This window comes from Arvicola amphibius, chromosome 8 (genome assembly GCF_903992535.2).
Source record: "Arvicola amphibius chromosome 8, mArvAmp1.2, whole genome shotgun sequence".
NCBI classification, from domain to species: Eukaryota; Metazoa; Chordata; class Mammalia; order Rodentia; family Cricetidae; genus Arvicola; species Arvicola amphibius.
In genome coordinates this window covers 106,641,162-106,663,351 of record NC_052054.1, presented here as the reverse complement: position 1 = coordinate 106,663,351, position 22,190 = coordinate 106,641,162, and the positions used below count along the sequence as shown (strand labels likewise).

General features: G+C 43.2%; 1 protein-coding gene across 1 annotated transcript in view; it reads left to right on the top strand.

Annotated features, from left to right (window-relative positions):
- Positions 1-5,893: 5,893 nt before the first annotated feature.
- LOC119821948 (nuclear autoantigen Sp-100-like) overlaps positions 5,894-22,190 on the top strand; it is a 72,528-nt gene continuing 56,231 nt past the window's right edge. The window contains 8 exon segments of the mRNA XM_038341035.1: positions 5,894-6,028; positions 13,351-13,510; positions 15,516-15,684; positions 16,583-16,657; positions 18,624-18,689; positions 20,356-20,445; positions 20,759-20,908; positions 21,283-21,363. Coding sequence (XP_038196963.1) covers positions 13,352-13,510; positions 15,516-15,684; positions 16,583-16,657; positions 18,624-18,689; positions 20,356-20,445; positions 20,759-20,908; positions 21,283-21,363 — 790 coding nt within the window. The 5' untranslated portion in view covers positions 5,894-6,028; position 13,351.

The following is a 22,190-nucleotide window of genomic DNA, read 5'->3' as shown; positions in this document are numbered from 1 at the left end:
CCATCATCATTATGCAATTATTCTCAGGGCCCAGAGGGCATTGGGTGGCAACATCTGAGCTCTTAGAGACTGTGTTGAGACTGAGTGAATTCACTAAACAGCCAGACTTCTGCCTAGAACCTTCCGGAGTAAGGTAAGGGTTGTGAAGTTTTGGATGTCACAGGCTTTGACCTGTGTGAGATGCTGGGGAGATAGAGGAAGGAACATGAATAGTTCTAGGTGGAAGTGTAAAGGGGAAGAGATCCCAAGGCAGTGAAGGAGAAAGTCAAGGACAGGGGCACACAGGAGGCACACCTGCCATCTACTGAAGACCCCAGGACCATCCATGAGAAACACGGGTGAAGAAGCCCAGGGTCCTGATAACGCTCAGGGGCAGGCGGGATGCTGCCTGCTAACTACTGATCCATCATCACTATCCTAACCACTGAGCCATCATCAATATCCTAACTACTGAGCCATCATCACTATCCTAACTACTGAGCCATCATCCCTGTCCTAACCACTGAGCCATCATCACTACCCTAACTACTGAGCCATCATCACTATCCTAACTACTGAGCCATCATCCCTGTCCTAACCACTGAGCCATCATCACTACCCTAACTACTGAGCCGTCATCACTATCCTAACCACTGAGCCATCATCCCTATCCTAACCACTGAGCCATCATCACTACCCTAACTACTGAGCCATTATCCCTGTCCTAACCACTGAGCCATCATCACTATCCTAACTACTGAGCCATCATCACTATCCTAACTACTGAGCCATCATCAGTATTCTAACTACTGAGCCATCATCACTATCCTAACTACTGAGCAATCATCACTATCCTAACTACTGAGCCATTATCAGTATTCTAACTACTGAGCCATCATCACTATCCTAACCACTGAGCCATCATCACTACCCTAACTACTGAGCCATTATCCCTGTCCTAACCACTGAGCCATCATCACTATCCTAACTACTGAGCCATCATCAGTATTCTAACTACCTAGCCATTGTCACTATCCTAACTACTAGGCCATCATCACTATCAGAGGACAGAGTGGGCTCCAGCAAGCTCTATACCACCCCCTAGTAGTTATTATAAGTAGTAGGCTCCTGGATTTTACTACCATTGATGGGAACTAAAACATCCTTTTCAACAGCTATGGAAACACTTGGAACTGTCAGTAAGAGTTCTAAGTTATGACATTATCTTAATATTTGACAATCTTTGAGCATAAATGAGCTTTTGACCTATACAGAGATTCTTGGTTCAAATTGTCAGGGAGTTACTCTAGATCTGGCTCATCCATACCTCCTGGAAAAGCCTATGTTTCTTCCTGGAAACCAACATTGGGTTGTGAGCACTCAGGAGACCCGATCTCACTAGAAGTCAAATCCTGTGTCCCTCACTCTGAAGTCTTGTGGGGTGACCTGGAATCTCCTCCAACACATAGTTCTCACCGGATTGTGATATAAAACACTTCAGAGGATTAAACAGTTTTTAAAATACAATGAAATTTTAAGAGAAGAAATGGGCTTGAGGAAGTGTTTTATTTGAGACCAATAGAAAATACCCTGAAACCCTACTTCATACACCACAGTCTCTTCTGGGTTGAACGTTACCATCTCCTATATTAGGGTCCTCTTGAGTCCACACAGCTCTCTCCAAAGAGAAAGGAAACCCACTGGGTTCCCTAAACTTTTTATCAATGGCCTATGGCTCCTTCATCCATGAATCTCCTAAAGGATGCTCACCCCAAGAAGTGTGGACCCATGCTGAATGAAGGGCCTTGGGTACTCATAGTAGCTTCCAGGCCAACCTATTGTGGCAACAGTGGTATATTTCAACCTTGCCTGCAAGAATCAAGAATTGGAAGTTTGGTCCATACCAGTTGAGGTCATTTGTCAGACATAGCCTGAATTTACCATCTGTCACTCTGATAACAGTGTAGAGTGAGACTCTAGGGACAACTTTTTTATTTCTCCAATAAACACCAATCAAAATTAACCAAACCATTTCCATATAGGGCTCTTGGCAGTGCAAGACTCTGCAAAACCTTCTCAGAGCTAATGTGTTCGTGGGGATCCAGTGCACATATGTTACTGGTTAGGGTTCATTCTTGGAGACCATGAAGAGTGGCCTCAGGGAAAGCCAGAAGCCATCACTGGGCCATCCCGTGGCTATGACTGGCACTTCTGGAACCTCAGGTGGAGCTTCAGAATTCCCCTCCAATCTGTCAGGTGTCACTCCTGACAGGGGGTTGAGATGTAGAGGGGACAGGATATGACCCTACCTATTTACCCCAAGGCAGCTCTGGGAGGATACCATGAAAGGGCCACCCCTTCCCTGAATACCTCATACCCCAGTTTCTGTCTGCACTGTTTATAGGACTGTTAACACAGGAATCTAGGATACTCTGGCCTTGTGATAGCCCACCCAGGAGAAAATAATATACCACCATAATTTTGAGCAAAATTTGAAGCAAGGTTTTGGTGTAGGTGGGTCTTCTGTTTATGTGTTATTTTCATTAATTAATAAAGAAAACTGCTTGGCCTGATAGGTCAGAACATAGGTGGGCGGAGAGTAGACAGAACAGAATGCTGGGAAAAAGGCAATGAGGCAGTCACCATAAAGCTCTGGCCCAAGATGGACATAGGTTAGAATCGTCCTGGTAAGCCACCACCTCGTGGTGTTTACACAGATTACTAGATATGGGTTAAAGCAAGATGTGAGAGTTAGCCAGTAAGAGGCTAGAGCTAATGGGCCAGGCAGTGTTAAATGAATACAATTTGTGTGTTGTTATTTCTGGTGTAAAGTTAGCCATGCGGGAACCGCGCGGGATGAAAAGCAGGTCTCCTCACCTCCTCACTACAAGCTTTAACTTAGTATGAGCCAAGATGATGGGCTCTGGCCATGTGCATTCCTGTTCCCAGAAAATGGCAATGAGTCACATATTATAGGGGTTTAAAAAGACCACCCCATAAGGTCACCATATTTCCCATCATGTCCGATCATGGGCAAGCATACATCCTGATGTATTGCCTACATACCTCCAGCCCAAACATGATAAAGCACATCTGCTGCTGCTGCTGGGTCAAACAAACTTGTGTGAGGACTGACACCACATGGTTTGTTACCTCTCATATACAATACCCTCCACATTTCAGGAAGTATCTGGACTTGGGCAAGGGTTAGAGGCATTTTTGTTTCATGGATCTCTTTGGCACACCAAATTAAAGCTGAAAACATAATTTTGTCTCTCACTCTTGACCAAACCAGTGAACACTTCTTTCCACATGCAATGGGGCTTAGAAAGAATTTGGGATGAAGGTTCCAGGAGGGGAAACTCCAGATTAAGGCAATCCTGGAAGAGGGCATGTGTCAGGTGGAACAATCAGGAGATCTGGACATAAGAACCATTGAAAGATCTGGCAGGCACTGAGTAGATAAATGGGTTCTGGGGTCCTGGGGTCCTGGGATCCAATTTGGGTCAAGACTGATTGGGTTGGCAGGTACCTACCAACTCCTGTTTAAGCCAGAAGTAGAAGGCTTCTGCTACAGCAGAGGGTATATGTGATTATACTGGCTCAGATGGCAAGCAGCCTGGGCATCAAGGACAAGGCTTAGTGAGTTCTCAGTTCAGACAGAGTTCTGTTTACCCGGATATCAGCCAGGCCCTTGACTTTCTCTTTCTGAAATTTCCTCTTCGTTCTCCAGAAATTCTAGTTGTTAGGGTTTTGTTTGTTTGTTTGTTTTATGCTTTTTGTTTTTCCAAGCTCTATCTACTACAAAGTCTTTTACCAAAGTTTAATCTGCCCTGAGCAAGACTGTGACTGCTCTCAAAATCAGGCAGTAGGAGTCCGGAGATTAATCGTGGGCCAGCTGACTCACAAGTTCTGATTTCTCTCCCAAATCCAGTCTGAGTTGTTCCTCCTGTGGAGGCCTCAGGCTGTTTGCGTTTTTGCATGGCATCCAAAATCACTCCCCAAGTAACAGCCTAGTCTCAAGTGCTTCTTCAGGAGTAATAAACCGTGCTTCCTTATTCCTCACTGAATACAGCATAGGAGTCCTGGTTATTCCCACACCTAGCCTGGTTCTGAAGGCATGAGAGGACTCAGACAAAGCCCTCTGAGCTCCGTTACCTGCTCAGGAGATACATGTGCCCTGCACAGCAGCAGCAGACATGAAACATGCCTTTAAGGGGAGAGACGCAGCTCAAAACCAGACACCCTTGTGCTTACATGCTCACACGATGAGCCAGTTTCAGTAAAGTAAGGAACACACCTGTGGAAAAGTCACAGATGGTTCTTTTGGGTCCTGGGGGGTCGCATAAAGATGAGAACACCACCAAGTCGGACAAACCAGAAGCAAACTTTATTACAGAATCCAGATACCTGGAAAACCAGAAGTTTTAGGATAGTGATGATGATCTCAGTGGTTAGGATAGAGATGATGAGCCAGGCGGTGGTGGCCCACGCCTTTAATCCCAGCACTTGGGAGGCAGAGGCAGGCGGATCTCTGAGTTAGAGGCCAACCTGGTCTACAAGAGTTAGTTCCAGGACAGGCTCTAGAAACTACAGGGAAACCCTGTCTTGAAAAACCAAAAAAAAAAAAAAAAAAATGATGGCAACATGAAGAGACAGGATGAGGATCAAAATACTGTCTGGAGCTAGAGATGGCTCAGCTGTTGAGAGCTTCCTGCTCTTACAGAGGACCAGGGTCTGGTTCCCAGCACCTACATCTGGTGACACAGCTGCCTCTGACTCCAGCTCCAGGGATCCCACATGGTCTTCTTACATCATTAGCCACACGCACTCCCGTGTGCATACCCCATACAGAAACACACATGCATGAATTAAAATGAAATAAAGTCATTTTAAAAAGTTTTATTCCTAATGTAAGTAGAATTGGAGACCTGGCTAAAATGTGAGGCAGTGAAAGAAGCCCTGAAATCTGACCTCAGGCCTGGCCTCAGGCTGCTGCTGTCAGTCAGACCTGCTCCAGCCCCGCACCTGCCTGTTCCTGTGTTTTTGAGCTAAGGATGAGAACAGAGGCCTGGTCTGCACAGGCAAGAAGACTGCTGGGGGACCTGACAGGACACAGGCTCACCAAGTCTCCTGGTTCCTCAGACAGAGTCTTCCCAGATGGAGCAATAGAGAGGAAATGGGTGTGCCCTAGTGATCCCCGAGGGGCTTCTGGAAGGACTCCATGGAGGTGTCTGCCCATCTCTCTCTCTAGGTTTACATCTCAGAAGGGTATACAAGTTCTTTGTCCTTATGCCCTGGTGGCCATTGTGGCAGTTTTCTCCCACCCTAGAGTTCTAGCTGGGATGACAACTCCTCAGTCAGTGCTCTGATGGAGAGTGTCTGTCAAGCTGGGGATCTCCCCTACAGCTCCACTTCCATTGAGGACTGAGGGAAAGCTTTTCTTGGTCAGGATCCAGCTCTGGATTCTGCTGCTAACCCAAGAGATAACTTGAAAGTGTTTGGCCCTCCTTCCCCATCTCTATCCAACACAAATGCTCTTCTGCTCAAGCCAGTTTAGCCAGGAATAAGACAAGAAAGGGATTACAGCCAACTCTTGATTGGCTGTAGGTCTTCTCCCTAGACACAGGGGTGACTGAGAACAGTTGGTATTTGAGGAGAATTTGTTGTCGTTGTTTTGGGGTTGCTATTTTTTTTCCATCTTTGCACAAATGAGACACTCGTGGGAACTGGCCCTGAGGGTCCCTGGTGTGCCCCTTTGCAATCCACTGGGTCCCCGTTTCTCCCCCTCCTGCCACCACATTTGAGGAAAGAAGGAAGGGACTGTATTTCAGAGCAGCACATTTAAGATTAGAGAAATACTTTCGATTCTCTTTTCTCCATCTGGGTGGAGTCCTCCCTGGTGAGTTAGTGTTCAGGCTGACTTCCTGCTCTCAGCTGTGGGCCACAACTCAGGGACTACAAGCCTGTGAGGAAACAAAGGATCAGAGCTCACCCTTTCATGAGCCTGGCAGGAGCTGGGAGACAGAGGTGGCAGCTTCAGCAACAGGTAAGTCTTCCTCCCTCTGTAACTTTGCCCTCTGACAGCTTGGGTGATTTAATGTCTTGATTAAGTGCTACATCTTCAGTCAGTCTGAAGCCCTGGACACGAAAAAGTTCTGCACTGTAGTTAGAGAAGAGAGACAAGAGAAAGGAAGAGGGGAGGGAGAGATGGAGACAGAGAGACAGTCAGAGAGTGACAGAGACATGAAAAGAGAGACAGAATCAGAGACAGACATACAGAGAGACACAGAGAGAGAACATTCTGTGCTTTTAAAACTGAGTGAGATATCTGCTGACAAGGCCAGCTTGCCATAACCCACAGTCATAACGTTCTTGTGCGCAACACTGTCAGCTGTCAGAAGGAGACTCTGGTCACAGCTGTCTGGGACTCCTGGTGACCTCTGTGACATGACTCTGTTGTTATCTCATGAAGTCTGAGTGTTCTCAGTTCCTCTGTCTCTCTTTGCTTTCACTAACTCACCTCAGGTAAGAAATTCAAATAGCAGAGTCTCAGGGTCAGCAGCTGGGTCCCCTCTATTCTGGCCTCCTACCTATCTGGCAGGATGTGTCACCTGGGAAACTGTACCAGGCTCACTCCTGGTCTGAGTTCTCGCTGTCAGATTTTAATCAAGAAGGAAAAAGAACTAGGCCCGTGCTAGCAGCGGCCATGGCAAGCTGCACGTTTTTATCTTCACTTCAGCGTCCTGTCCTAGGAGGGTGACTCCTCTGACAAGGACATGGCCGACCTCTGTCTGCTCCACAGTGGTGATCAGATGTGCTCCTCAGAAACAGTGCCGGTCACGGTGTTTGCTACTGCACAGGAAGAGATACATTTCCTGTACTGCTGTTGAACCTAGGGCCTTGAGTATGCCTGCCTATATATCTCTACTTATTTTAAAGATTTTAGAATTGAGGTTTGCTATGTCACTCAGGCTGGCTATAAACTCATTCTACATCCCACTTTGTCCTTGAACTTGTACACACACCCCACAGTTCCTAGTCTTGGGTTCAGCCACATTAGAAATATTAGACATATAGACAGATTCTCTTTGTCTTTTTATTATGCCATATAGGCTGTTGTGAAACTTGATATGTAGCCCAGGCTGGCCTGGGACTCACAACAGAGATCCACCTGTTTCTGCCTCCCAAGTATTGGGACTAAAGGTACATTCATCATGCCTGGTTCTTCTTTTTCTTATAAAACATGCATACTCTGTGTGTCTGTATGTGTGCATGCATGTGGGAGAGAGAAGCAGAGTGACACAGAGAGAGAGAGAGACAGAGAGAGAGAGAGATTAGGTCAGGTGCCTTTGTAGGCCAGAAGAGGGTATCAGATCACTGTACTTGTAGTACAGATGTTTCTGTGCTGCCAGACATGGGTGCTGGGAACTGAGCTTCCATCCTTTGGATGAATAGCCAGTGTTCTTAACTGCTAACCTCTTCAGCCTCTTTATCTTTTCCTTTGCTTTTCTTGCATAACTTATTTTCATAACTATTTAATGAGTATTTTCATTTTGTACTATTGTTATGCATTCAGAGTCTTAGATTATTTAAGAAGTAGAAATCTTATCGAAGTCTTCACCATAATATTTGCACATTTATTTTATTTTTGTATTTTTTTACCAGCTACCTGCTATTCAGAGTGCTTGTATATGGAGGAAGAGATTCATAATTTTAATTATGTTTATTTATGTATGCATGTGTCTTGGAGTAGGGAGAATGTAGAGGAGTTCTTTCCTTCTACCATGGTTTCTGGGGTACAACTAAAGTCATCTGCCTTGGTTGCTGACTCCTTCATTAATCGAGCCATCTTGCCAGTCCTCACCATGAGTTTTACACCAATTGCTTTTGATGGGCATTTAGGTCACTACCACAGTTCACTGTCACCAGCAAGCTGTAAGAACAGTGGCCATGTAATTCATTTTGCTTACTTTCATCATACGTCATTCATCCTGTGTCTAAAACAAACAAGAGTGGAGTTCCTGAGTCAAAGGACAGCAGTGACCGCTTGCTCATAGATGTCACCACATGGCCTGTGAGGAGGCAGCGTCAATGTTCTTCCTGCCAATAGCAGATGAGATGAGGAGTCTTCCCTCTCTCAGCCCAAGAATGCAGAGGTGACATAGATGTGTGTTCACTTGCATTCTCCCTATTAAGTGTTGTATTATTTAGGATCTTTTATTGCTGTGAAGAGACTCCATGACACAGGTAACTCTTCTAAAGAAAACCCTTCCATTGGGGTGACTTGCTTACACATTCAGAGGTTCAGTGCAATATCATCAGGATGGGGACTAGGGCAGCATGCAGGGAGATGCGATGCTGGAACTGAGAGTCAGCTTGCCTCAGAGGCAACAGGAAGTCAGTTGATTGTCACACTGAGTGAAGCTTGAGAAAACGATCTCAAAGCCCAACTCCACAGTGACACACTCCCTCCACCAAATTCACACCTCTTAATAGTGCCAGTTCCTTTAGGGGCCATTTTCTTTCAAAACTCCACGAGTATGAAATAGGTTGATTTTCCTATGCACTGCCTGAGAAATACCCTCCCCTATGACTGGTTTAGTTTTCTCTAACCTTAATCCTATGTTATCCCTTCTTCTGTGCATTTGCTAAATATGCTGAGGAACTGTATGACTATATTCCATGTTCGATGTTTGATGAGTTCTGTCTTCTACAAAATTTAAATTTAAATTTTTGTGTTAATCTTGCAAGAAAGAAGTAACCTCAAATAAAGCCATACTGAAAGGCACTGACAAAATCAAGCACCCTTGTGGTTTTTCGTTTCTGTCATAAAACCTGGATTTGAACGTAGAGATTCTACTTCCCAGGCAAGTTCTGTACCCCTGAGCTTTATCCCCAGCCTTCTTTTCAGTTTTGAGTTTGGAGACAGAGGATCAATCAGTTTCCCAGGCTGACCTTGAGCACTCCTCCATTGCTAGTGGGAGTGCAAACTTGTACAGTCTCTTTGGAAATCCGCATGGCAATTTCTCAGAAAATTAGGAAACAACCTGCCTCAAGACCCAGCAATACCACTTTTGGGTATATACTCCAAGGATGCTCAATCCTGCCCAAAGAACATGTGTTCACCTATGTTCATCGTCATAGCCAGAACCTGGAAACAATTTAAATGCCCCTTGACCCAAAAATGGATAACAAAGATGTAGTTCATTTACACAATGGAGAACTACACAGCAGAAAAAAAAATGACATCTTTAAATTTGCAGAGAAATGGATGGATCTAGAAAACATCATATTGAGTGAGGTAACTCAGACCCAGAAAGACAAATATCATATGTACTCACTCATAAGTGACTTTTAGACATAAGACAAAGAAAAACTAGCCTACAATTCACAATCCCAGAGAATCTAGACAACAAAGAGGGCCCTAATAGAGACATACATGGATCTAATTTTTAAGGAAGTAGAATAAGACAAGCTCTCCTGAGTAAATTTGGAGTATGGGGATCATGGGAGAGGTCAGAAGGGGAGGGAGCAAAAAAGGGAGGGTAGTAGAGAAAAAATATATAGCTCAATACAAACAATTAAAAATTTGTGTATCAAAATTTTAATACAAAAATCTATACAAATGTAAAATATTGTGTTTTAAAGTAGATTCAATAATCTAAACTTCTATCCTATCCTGTCTAGATACCCCCTTTTCTTCTCAGAAGAGATCCATGAATCTCATCTCTTTTGCCCAACTTTTTTTCTTACCATTACTAATAGCAACTTGTAACTAACCCCCCTTAAATGATAATAAATATCTATAACCAAATAACTCATTTATTGAGACCATGGGCATAGATTTCTAGACTACTTCTTGTTGACTGGGGGCATTGGTAATCTTTGAGGGCACCCTGAGTAAATTAGGATAATTGTTAAATCTTGACTGTAGTATTCTGTAAGGCTGGATCATCTCAGTCAGTAGCCTGGAAACTATTCTGGAGACTAGATCACCTGGGCCATCAATTGCATTGATGGCTAGTCCCCTTGCTCTGAAAACATATAAACTTTTAAATGTAACATATATATTTGTATTAGTACATGTACATATTGTGTATTGTACACAATCAGCTAAAGATGATATTTTAGTTGTGTGTTTGATCAGGTTAAATACATATCACATATCTTGTAGCTCTTTTAGGTTTATTGTTTGTTTGTTTGTTTGTTTGTAGCCAGGATCTTCAGTGGGTCTTCCTTAATCAAACTGATTTTCTTTAACCCGGAATGAATCCACAATCTCCCATTTCCTGTGGAAATAAAAACATAACCTCTCCCCCAAAGTAACACATCTTTTGACTTTTAAATTTTGAAATCAAGATATTTATAAACTATATAGGCTGGTTGAATCTAGCAGTTATTATACTCTAGTGTCTCTTAGCTAAAAGATTGAAGGTCAACACATTAACACACAGGATCCAGACTCTGTGTATTTCCTATCTTTACGTGGCTTTTATATTTTTTATTACTGTATTCCTTTTTAAAGAACCTTTTCTACCCTTTTTTCTCTCTCTCAAGCCTACATATATTTTTTTAATATACTGTAACCCATTCAGAGTTTGTTTTCCGTCTAAATCTGCCTATATGTAACCTTTTCTGTCTATATGAACAAAGACTCTAAACTCGCCATGCAGCATGTTGGCAAACTCTGAAGCCTGTAGGCAATGGCTGGGAGAAGCCTCTCTGTACTGCGGCCTCTTTGAGAACTGTGGAACATTAATGTCACTTAGCTTATTGAAGATGGTGGCTGCGTCCATTTCATAGGCAGCTGTTGACAGACACATCTCTGCATTGTGACTGATGTGATAGTGTGAGACTTGGAAGCTGCTTCTGGCTCCACTTTTGTGTATTTAGAACGTTTTTAATGCTTTTTTAGATCTTATGTGGATCTATGCTCCAATTGGATGCCATTTGTTGGCTGAGGTTTTTTTTTTGTTGTTGTTGTTGTTGTTGTTTTTTGTTTTGTTTTGTTTTTCATTCATTTTTGGGTTTTTTTGTTTTGTTTTGTTTTATTTGTCCCTGAGCCGCTCTCAAATTGCCCATTGTGCCTGTGAGACAGGCTGGCTTCTTCTGAGCCTGGACAAAGCCACTGTTTGGGACCCTTGGTCTGTCAGGACTAGAAACTAAACTCTAAAGTTAGTCAGATGGCCAGATTGGCTGTTGGCCTCTGTCAGGCCATTGGCTAGGCTCTGAGCCAGATGGGATGCCTTGCTTTTGGGCTGCTGGGATGGGTGGAGACAAGGTTATGCTCTCCTGTGAGTCAGAGCTAAAATGTTTTGGGGAGTAGGCTGTCTCTGTTGCCAGACCGGAATGCTGTCTAGGAAGGACTGATCAGTGTGGTCCCAGGACAGATGGAGGCACAGTCTGGCATTACAGATCACAGCAGCTGACTGGGATCTCCCATAGGATGTCACTGATAGTGGAGGCACAGCTCCATCCCCAGCATGTCATCCCTGCCCCATTCTTTGTTTCTCAGTGGTCTGCAGCTGAGTCATTCATTGAGCAGAACAGATGGAGCCTCCTGTAGGCACCTGAGAGTTCTGAGAGCTGTGTGCTCTCATTTGGTTCTGATTAAACCTTAGGTCCAGGGTCATCACCTTGGTAAGGCCAGTTCCAGCCTGAGCAAGGGCAATGCAGTCAAAGTGAGACTGCTTCTCTTGTCCTTCTGATGCGGGTTTTGCAGGCCATGGGTTAGGTTCAGCCTCATCCTCCAGTTATTGTGTGTGTGTGTGTGTGTGGATAGTTACTGGTTGGCCTTTCTGTGCTGGGGATTAAAGTCACTGACATCTTGACATCAGCAAGATACCTTTTTTAACCTAAGTGCTGTCTGTCAACTCCTGACATTCCTGTTCAGACCGTGAGAACATCCAGTAATCCAGTGTTAGTTAGGGTCTCTATTACAGTGATAAATCACCATGATCAGAAACAACTTGGGGAGGAAATGGTTCTTTTGGCTACACATTCACATCACAGTCCCTCACCAAAGGAAGTCAGGGCTGAAATCTGGAGGCAGGAATTGAAGCAGAAACTATGGAGTAACACTGCTTACTGGTTGGATCAGTTTGCTTTCTTATATACTGGAGGACCAGCTGTCCAGGGGTGACAATGCCCACAGTGAACTGGGCCCTCCCACATCAATCACCAATTAAGAAAATTCCCCACACACTTGCCTACAGGCAGTACAGAACGAGGCATTCTCTTTTTCAACTGAGGTTCCTCTTTTCAGATAACTAGCTTGTGTCAAGTTGACAAAAAACAAAACAAAGAAACAAAATTTTAAAACCCAAACCAGCTAGAATACAATGTGTGTTTGTTCTTCACAATATCTTCCTTTTCACATGCTCCAGAGGGGGGGGGGGGAATGTAACCCGTTTCCTTTATTGATCTGCTTATCTTTTGGATATCTATTTTTTAAAATTTTTGAGAAATTTTGGAGTATAATTAATTCACAAAAAAGTTATCAATTTGAATATACAATCCAATGACTTTTTATAGAGCCATACAACCAACACGATAGTCCCTGTTTGGAACTTAGTCCTTACCCATCCCCAGAAGAACGCCTCATGGCTGTTTACAGTCCATTCTTGGTTCCGTAGGTCCTTGCAACCACACACACACACACATCTGTCTCAATAGATTTTATTTCTGGGCATTTCATATAAATAGCACAATACATTATGTGGCCTTTTGTGTTTGGCTTCCTTTATTAAGAAAAAATATTTTTGAGATTCATTCACATTTATGGAACAGCATGCTGTTTCTTTTTATTGAGGAATAATATTTCATTGTAAGAATTGTTCAATTTTATTTTTCTACCCTTCAACTAAAAGCAATTTTGACTGTTCCTATCTTTTGACTATCAATAATACCACCAGAAATATTTGCATATAAGTTGATGAGAATATTCCTTTTCACCTGCATGAAAACACCAACTAGTGGGGTTTCTGAATCATAATTAACATTACGTTAGACTTCAAATTTTGTATGTGTGTAGATGTACAGTATACATTCATATATGCACAAACATTCACGTGTGTGAGGGCTTATGTGTGCAGATGCACATGTATGTATGTACATATGTGCGTAGAAGCCAGACGTTGATGCTGGGAGTCTTTGCCCATCTCTCTCTATCTTACATGACGAGGCAGGGTCTCTCTCACTTGAACAAAGAACTTGGTAATTTATTGTAGTTAACTCATTGTATTTATCAGGGTTAACTCGAGGCCACCTATCTTACGTCTGTTAGTTCTTTATAGTCTTTCTTTCATCTCCACAAGCGTGTCGTCTGAAAATCCTGATGACCATTTCCCCATGGTATTTGCCCTCCAGGATGTCCACAGAGCATGAGGACACAGAGAGGTCTTCCTTTGAACCTATACGCCGGTACTTCAAAAGTATTAAAGTGGCGATTTCAAATGCAATAAGAAAGCCATTTCCTTTTTTTGCCGTCCTTCGTGACACTGAGCTCATCACCAATAAGATGTATGAAGTAAGTGAAGTTTCTTACATCCTAACATGGTAAATAAGCTCCAAATTAAGTAACTCGTTGATATTTTGAACCAAACAGGACTGGCATGTTTTTAAGGTTGAACTTAATTTTTAAAGAAAGATTTCACTTCCTTGCTGGTGTGTGTGTGTGTGTGTGTGCGCGTGTGTGTGTGCGCGCGCGCGCGCATGCGTGCACACAAGCACGCATATGCACTCAAATAGGTGCTGGTACCCACAGAGTCCAGAAAAGAGCTCCAGATTCCCTGGAACAGGAGATACAGGCAGTTGTGAGGCACCAGATGTGGGTGCTGGGAATCACCCCGGGTCCTCTGAAAGAGCAGCACATGCTCTTAACCACGAGCCAGCTCTCCAGCCCTGGACCCAATTTTTGACAAAGAATTATTGACAAAATTTTCATAGCACTCTATACAGATAATAGTTACAATAATAAATTCACCAATTATAAATCAGAATTCTGGACTCAGGTTTAAAACCTGCATTTCCTGGGAGTGACATGTATCATGCAAATATTTCTGCAAGTGTTCTCTCCATGTATCAAGGGGAGGAGAAGCAGAGCCCTCAGGAGATGGTCCTGCTTCTATCTGAGGGGAAGGTGTTCCATGATCCCTTCTGGAATCAGGGTGAGTATTGTTGAAGACAAGTCAGAGCAGAACAAGGGTTCACCGTAGATGTGCAATGTCTTATGATTTTACACCGTGTAATTCATGCAAATCACCATGTAATTCATGCAATTCAAACTTAACTAACAAGATAAACTGAAACTCAAAAGAGATTTTAATTTACTATTAAATAACTTTATTGAACTGACTTAGTGATATTTCATCGAGCACATTTTATTTAATTAATATCTATTTTTAAACCCTAGCTCTGAGAACATAATACCTGCAGAGTCTCTTTTGAAGCAATTTTTTGAACCTCTTTAGTTTATTTTATGTATACAAGTGTTTTTTCGGCATGTGTGCCATGCACCACCAGTATTCCTGGTGCCTTTGGAGGGCAGAAGAGAGCTCCAGATCCCCAGACACTGGAGTTACAGGTGGTTGTGAACACCATGAGGGTGCTGGGAATTGAACCCAGGACCTCTGCGGTTGAGTGGTTGAGATACACTCAACCACTGAGCCATCTCTCCAGCTTCTTTAGTATTTTTTTCCTTTATGAATATTTGGCCCTCCAGTAGAGTTCACGCTCAAAGGGAATGGACACCTAGTTTCCTACAGGAGGACAGGAGGTGTCAGATTAGCAGAACAGCTTTGGCCACCTGCCATGTTAGGTAACTGTCTTTTTGTTGTTTTTAAGAATGCACCTATTTTACTTTTATTTTAATGTGTCCAAGTATTTTGTATGCATGTACATATGCATACCACTTGTGTGCCTGGTGCCCATATTGGCCAGAAAAGAGCACCAAATCCCTTGTTTTTGAGTTACAGGTGGTTGTAAGGTATCGTGTGGGTACTGGGAACTGAACTAGGGTTCTCTGCAAGAGCAGTAAGTATTCTCAAACATGAACCATTTCTCTGGCTGCTCCACACTTTAAAATGCATATATTATTTATTTGCTTATAAGTATGTGTGTGTGTGTTTTTACTATGTGGGCATATGTGTATAAGCCTGCTACTGGGCATGTGTAGAAGTCAGAGGGCAGCCTATGACTAGTTGGTTCTCCTCTTTCACCATCTGAATCCCAGTGACTGAACTCAAACCATCAGGATTGGTGACAAGTGCCTATAACCCACTGAGCCATCTCACCAGCCCCATTGTTAACCCTTCTTACATATCATAGAGGTGAGGGTGGGAGCTCAAAGTCATTAGTGAGTATTTTCAAAGAGAATATATATGTGTTTCATGAAGTAGCCGTGCAAATATAAAACTTTTTATTAGAAGATATGATTGTTGGAGATTGAGGTACACTAACTATAATTGTTTCCTATGGCTCCTCTGTGACTTGGAACCCTGCACTTAATCTTTCTCTATCAAATATCTTGTAAGGATTTTAGAGATACCTGTACAAACCTGGTCCCTGTACAAGAAGTGGTCTACAGAGCCTTGGAAGTACTGGAGAAGAGACTTGACTGGCAGGTTCTATGGGTATTGTTCTGTGTGGAAAATATAAAGGCATACCCTGATTTGGAACACATTTGGGAAAGTCTTAAAAATGGTAATTGGGTTTAGTATCACCCTTGGAGATCACACTCCTATTTCCCCTCAATAACCATATATTAAGCATCTACCATGTGTCACATATTGTGTAGCACAGTCTGAGCTATAACAGTTTAAAAACTAACATGTTATGTATCATCACAAAACTTACATCTAATGTCTATAGTCAACCCCTCCCGAGATCTGCTAGGCTGGGTATTTAGGCTAAGACAATGAGAGCCCCACCAGCATCAGGTTATGGAGAAAAGGACAGGAAGAACTCAGTCCCAGTAGGGTAGCACTGCTGTGTCTCTTCAGTGGAGCCCTTATAATATTATACATAGGAGTCCATCAGGTTCACTACCCCCCACCTTGACTGACAGCTCAGCTGTGGGTTGCAGGATCCATCTTAGCTTAGCACCACAGGCTCATAGAAATCAACAATGTGTGAGCCAGTTCTTCATCCTCATCTTGTCCATCTTTAAAGCCTGCCCATCGTCAAGCTTCCCTTTGGTATGTGGCAGATCCTAGACCTTCTATCCAGGAAAGATCCCCTTTCATCTAACAATTGTGATAGCCTAGAAGCCATGTTCAGCTTCTATTTTATTTTTTCTGTTTTTACATCTACCTTCTCTGCACTCTGAACAATGGAATAGGAACACAGCACAAGAGTGTCTTCAAACTTTTAGTCTTGACCTTGAGTGTCTCCTTTCTGTATGGGAAGCATAAAGTCTCCCTTGTGGAGTCTTCTCTGACCCAGGACATGATGGGTGAACTTTGTCATGTGGCACTCACTGAATCTGCAGTGATTGGGAGACTAGAAATTCCTAAATGTGTAATGCAGAAATGCTGCCCCCTGTCCCTGCTAGAGATCTCTAATGGCTTCCTCCTCTTCTTCCCTCTCCCTCCCACTTCAGTCTTACCACAGAACGAATTGTGGTCCAGAGAAATTGAAAGAAGGGACCTAAACTCACAGCTCAGTCTTGAACAAGGTAATTATACACTGGTCTCTGACACCAGAAGTTTGGTGAATGGTGTTTTCCCACACCAACCAACTCTCCAGACTTCAACAACATGTCTTATGATGTAATGATATTCTGATAAAGGCTTCAGTGCCACAAGACAACAGTCTACTTCATATGCTGGTTACAAATTCTGGGGTGTGGTCTGTGCTTCTGGTCAACCGAACATAGATCAGAGGTTACCGTGGCCCCTCAGGCTACAGAACTGTTAGCATAGCTCATGAACCTCAAGGAAACGTTAGCTTACAATTTATTAGAAAAGTTATAGCTCAAAAATAGTCAGCTATGGTGAGGGGAGCTGGGGAGATGACTTCGTTGTCAAAGTGCATACAAGCACAGGGGCTTGAGTTTGATCCCCTAGACTCGTGTAAAAAAACAGCTCAGGACACAGGGGCAGGAGCTGTAATCCTAGTACCAGGGAGGCAGAGCAGACAGCTCCCTTGAGATCACTGCCAAGGAAATTGATGAGGTCTAGTCCAGTGAGAGACTCCATCTCTACAAAAAGAGGTCAGTGTCACCTGAGGAATGACACCCAAGGTCGTCCTCTGCTCTCCACACACATATGCACACGAACAATAACCACATGGGAGAGGGACACCCCAAGGAATAATGGGGAGAGAACACAACACTCTCTTGTCATCCCTGGGCACACCACCCTTCCTGCACTATGGAGTTTGTCAACGCAAATCTCTCTGAACAAAGTCTCTTAGAAACTTTAATAAAAGTTCCATCATATAGGCATGGTGAATAAAATCAGTAGCCATGTGATCAAGTCAACTTCTAGGTCTTCTCACCTTGGAGGTCAGGGTTCCCATGCTGTCATCATGTTTTGTTCCCCCGGCAGCCAGTCCTTCATTACTCTGTGATATACACTGTAGTGGTAATGAAGAAGGCCAGCTATGCTCAAGGGTAGACTGACTCTCTTTTCACCTTAATCACTTGGGAACTCATCCAGGATTTGAGGAAATCTGTCCAGAAACAGGGGATGAAGACCAAAACAACCATTTCTTAGTATGTCACAGTCTCACACTTGATGTTAGAAGAGATGGATTCGATATGAGAAATGTTGCTTGAGAGCAACAATATTGCAGAAGAAAGATAGATAAAGACACACAGCAAGAAAATGGTAGAGGTGTGGGAAGGGCACACAGATTCTTTGAGACAGAGAAAGGAAGAGGGAAGGAGATGAATGAGAGCAGAAAGAAAAACAGACAATGGTAGAAGGAACCATGTGGCTAGTTTCCTGCTTTGGTTATCATCTACTTTTGATTCCTGTCAGCCCAAGCTGGTATGAAGGATGGGCATCATTTAGTTGTTCAGTTTATTGGTGAGGAAGCTGAACTTGGGGAGTGTTCATGGTGTCAAATGAAAGAGCAAGAATTCAGGCACTCAGGAGGCAGAGTCTGTGTTCTGGACCATACACTGCTAATCCGATGGAAAACTTGAAACCAAAGTGGGGGAAATGAGAGAGAAAATATAGGAAGGCATAGCATGAATAGGAGGAAATGGAGGCAGGCTGTTACTGAGTCCTCATGAAAAAGACAGCAGGGATGAGCCATCAGATATATACGGGGATGCCATATATATGATGCCATTTTATAAAAGGAGATGTGGTCTAGAGACAGCTAGAAACTCAGATAAGGACACTGGGTCAGGAAGCTCTGGGGGCACATGCAGGCATCCTATAGCCATGGATATGAAGTCAGGTCACCAGCAGGTGCTAAAGTAGCTCAGGAAGGACATTCTCAGCCAGAGCTGACTCTTTACAACCTATTCTCATGACTGGAGCCTGATCTCTGGAATCATGAGGAGATTGTCAGCTCCAGATGGGCTCTGGATTGATGCTTCAAAGGCTCCTTCAGCTCTCACATGATAAAGACAAAAGAGAGTAACCTGCTTCAGCTCCTGAAATGAACATCTGATTTTTGTTCCTTAGGACCTGGTAACAGCTGCTCTGGAGAAAGCCTGACCTCGTCACCCACAGGTCCCTCCTCATCAAATGGTCTGTTCTCGTTGACTCTGTTAACATTGTTGTCTCCTCCCATGTGAACTCATTTGCTTTCTGTTGCTGTGATGAAACCCCATGACCAAAGCAATGTGGGGAGGAAAAGGTTTAGTTCATTTTACAGTTTATAGTCCACCATGAAGGGAGATCAGGATAGGAACTTGAGGCAAGGACTGAAGCAGAGGTCATGGAGGAATGCTGCTTACTGGCTTGCTCCCCATGACTTACTCAGTTTGCATTCTTATATCAGAGGACCACCCATACAGGGGTGACACCTTCCAGTGGTGTTATGTCAATCATCAGTCAAGAAAATGTCCCTGCAGATTTGTCTACAGGCCAATCCAGTGGAGAAATTTGTCTCAACTTTGAGTTTCTCTTCCTACATGGGGTGTTCTTTCCTTGTGTTTCTGATGTCCATGACATTTTCTGCATCTGTAGCCTTTCCAAGTTCCGGGTTTGAATATCAGGGTCATGGTCCTTTGGGTTGATAAGGAAAGCTTCATCTCCTGTATATCTTGCCATATTCCTGAATTCACAGCTGCCTGCCTGTGGCTCTCTTGACTGACTAGACATGGCCTACATGCTCTGATCTTCTGTTCAGCGGGGGTTAGAGAGGGATGATGAACATGAACATCCTGGAGGCAGTGAATTTTCCCTTTGGGTCCAGCTCATACGATCATGACACAACTGGACCTCCCAAATGATACTTCCACTTGTTACCAGAGTAACAGCTTGAGAGCCTCTCTCCAGAGAAGATATACCAGAGGGGGGAAAACTTTTTATGTTTCATTTATTTACTTGTTTGTTTCCTTACTTATTTATTCATTTATATGATTATTCGAGACAGGATTTCTGTGTAGTCCTTGACTCTTCTGGAATTAGCTCTGTAGACAAAGTTGACCTTGAACCCAGAGATCCACCTGCCTCTACCTCCTGATTCAGGTACTACCATGGCCTGGCTCCTTTTGGTATTTTAATTTAACCCTTGACCTTCCTTAAATTAATAAATACTTAAGTTATTACTTATTTAGAATATTCTAAATTCAATGCATTGATCATAATGACTATTAGAATATTCTGTTTGTAAACAGAACTTATAATTAAATTATAATTATAAACAACAATAAATATATTATAATATAATAATGAATATATAACAATATTATATTCTTTTTTGATATATTGATATAGGTATTCTTGCAGTAATCTTCTGAATGACATAAAAATGATGATGTCTCATCGCATTTTCAGAAAATGAAAATTTTCATTTGAGGGGATTCTAATCTTTTACTCAACTAAGTGTTATGATTCAATTGTGCTTTAAGATCCAGGGCAGATTAGGAATGTCTGGGTTCAAATTCTGCCTTTGTGATCAAAGACAGGTTATCTATCCTCTCTGGGCCCTGGTGTCATCTCCTATAAAAGGGATGTGACAGTGGTCCCTGCTCCAGTTGGGCATCAATTGATGTCATGAAGAGCATCAATACTTGTGTTTGGTACTTCATCTCTGTTGGATGCATTTCTTCTTCTTTTACTGATTCAATTATCAGTGCTAACTATACCTGCTTCCAGAATCCAAGCTTCTCACATTGCATAAATGGGATTTTTTTTTCTCTCTGGATGTCTAACATGGATATTCACTATGAAATTCATTATTCCTCAGGCTGGAGAAGTAATGATGAAGAAAATACCACCCTCACCCAGGGAAACCAAACTGAGAATCATCAATTCCCCATCTCCCAGATTCACAATGGTATGTATGCAATAGTATTTATTTTTTTATTCTATGACTCATCTTTGCAAACACCTCTCTGGCACTTTGGAAGGGTTACTGTGTGGATTTCAAGTGGGATATGTCATTTTAAAAGAGACTTCTTAAAATTAACACTTTATTTTAAAATGGTTCTGAAAATTCACTTTTGTTTTATCTCTCTGTGTGTTTTCTGCATATATACATACATACGTGTGTGTGTGTGTGTGTGTGTGTGTGTGTGTGTGTGTGTGCGCGCGCGCGCCATGTGTGCCCTGGTGCAAATAAAATACTTACAAAATAAAATCTGTTTTAGCTGTGGTTTTATCTGAAAATGGACTGTCAGAAAACCTCAATGAAACAGTAAGGATTAACCACCTGAGAAGAGACACCACTGGCAACGACATTGATGATCTGCAAAGGCCCCAAGCAGCCATACAGCCAGGCCCAGGTTCTGAGCAGGAGGGTAAGATGGACTCAATATTAGCATGAAGGGCCAAGCTCTGGGAGGGAGCAGAGGAAGGCGCTGGTGTCTGATACAAGAAGAAAACCACTTAGGCACGAAGAAGCAAAGAAAACACTTGATGCACTGTCGAGACCTGGAGGAGGTTGTTGGAAAAAGAAACCCTAGAGGGAAAGACTTGGAAAAGTTAAGAAACAAGAGTCAGAGGGGTCGGCTAGGGAGTCGTGAAGCACAAATACCTTCCAGGGCAGGGTGGCCACATGTGCAGATGGGGCTAGAAGTAGGAACGAGAGATGAGATCGGGGTGAGGGATGAAGGTGGAAACTGAGAAAGAGCGAGGCTCTGTGGGATCTCACCTGTGGCCTCTCCATCTCCAGAGTCCTGTGAACTAGAAGTCCAACTGAGTGACAGAGATGCAGGCCTGGAGCCTCACATCCCATTGCCCTGCAGCAACGAAAGTAACTATTGTTTCCCTTCCCGGCTTTGTTTGTCAATGGTCTATGTGTTTGTTAGAGCTTTGCTTTGTTTGTTTAAAAAAATCTTAACTGTTTTCAAACTTGACTATTGAAAAAAGTGTCATGTATATTTGGGGTTGGGAGGAGTGTAGCTCAGTGGTGGAATGCTTGTCTAGCATGTGTGAGGTCCTTGGTCCAATCCTAGTACCACACACACACACACACACACACACACACACACACACACACACGCACGCACGCACTTCATTTCAGAGGCAGCATGCTGTTTTACATATGGCTGTGAAGAGGCTGCATCAAGTTATGTCTATTACCTCATATACATTTAGCTTTTCTGGGCCTGGCTGGCTTCATGCTGTGTTCTTGCTCATCCATGTTGTCTCCGCTGATGCGGTCTCCTTCATTTTAAGACTGTCTGGGAGTTTCTCCCGTGGGAACACCACATTCTCTCCAGATGCTGGCAGCTGTTTACACTGACTCCATGTGTGAAGCTTGTCCAGCTGTAACAGGTGCAGGCGTCTCATTAACAGACTGATTTTAATCCCCCGAGTTCTGTGTGCAGTAGAGAGGACTGGCTAATCACACGATGGGTCTGTTTTCAGTTGTTGTTGAGGAAACTCCATACTGCTTTTTCCTAATGGCTATAGGCACATACACCCCACTCACACGTACAGGGCTTCATTTCTCCACAACACCAACACTTCCTCTTGTTTGTCTATTTGGTGATGGCCTTTCTAACTGGTGTGAGGTGACATCTCTTTGGAATTTCTTGTTTCCTGACCATGGTGCTGGGCACCTGTGTTCCTGTGGTC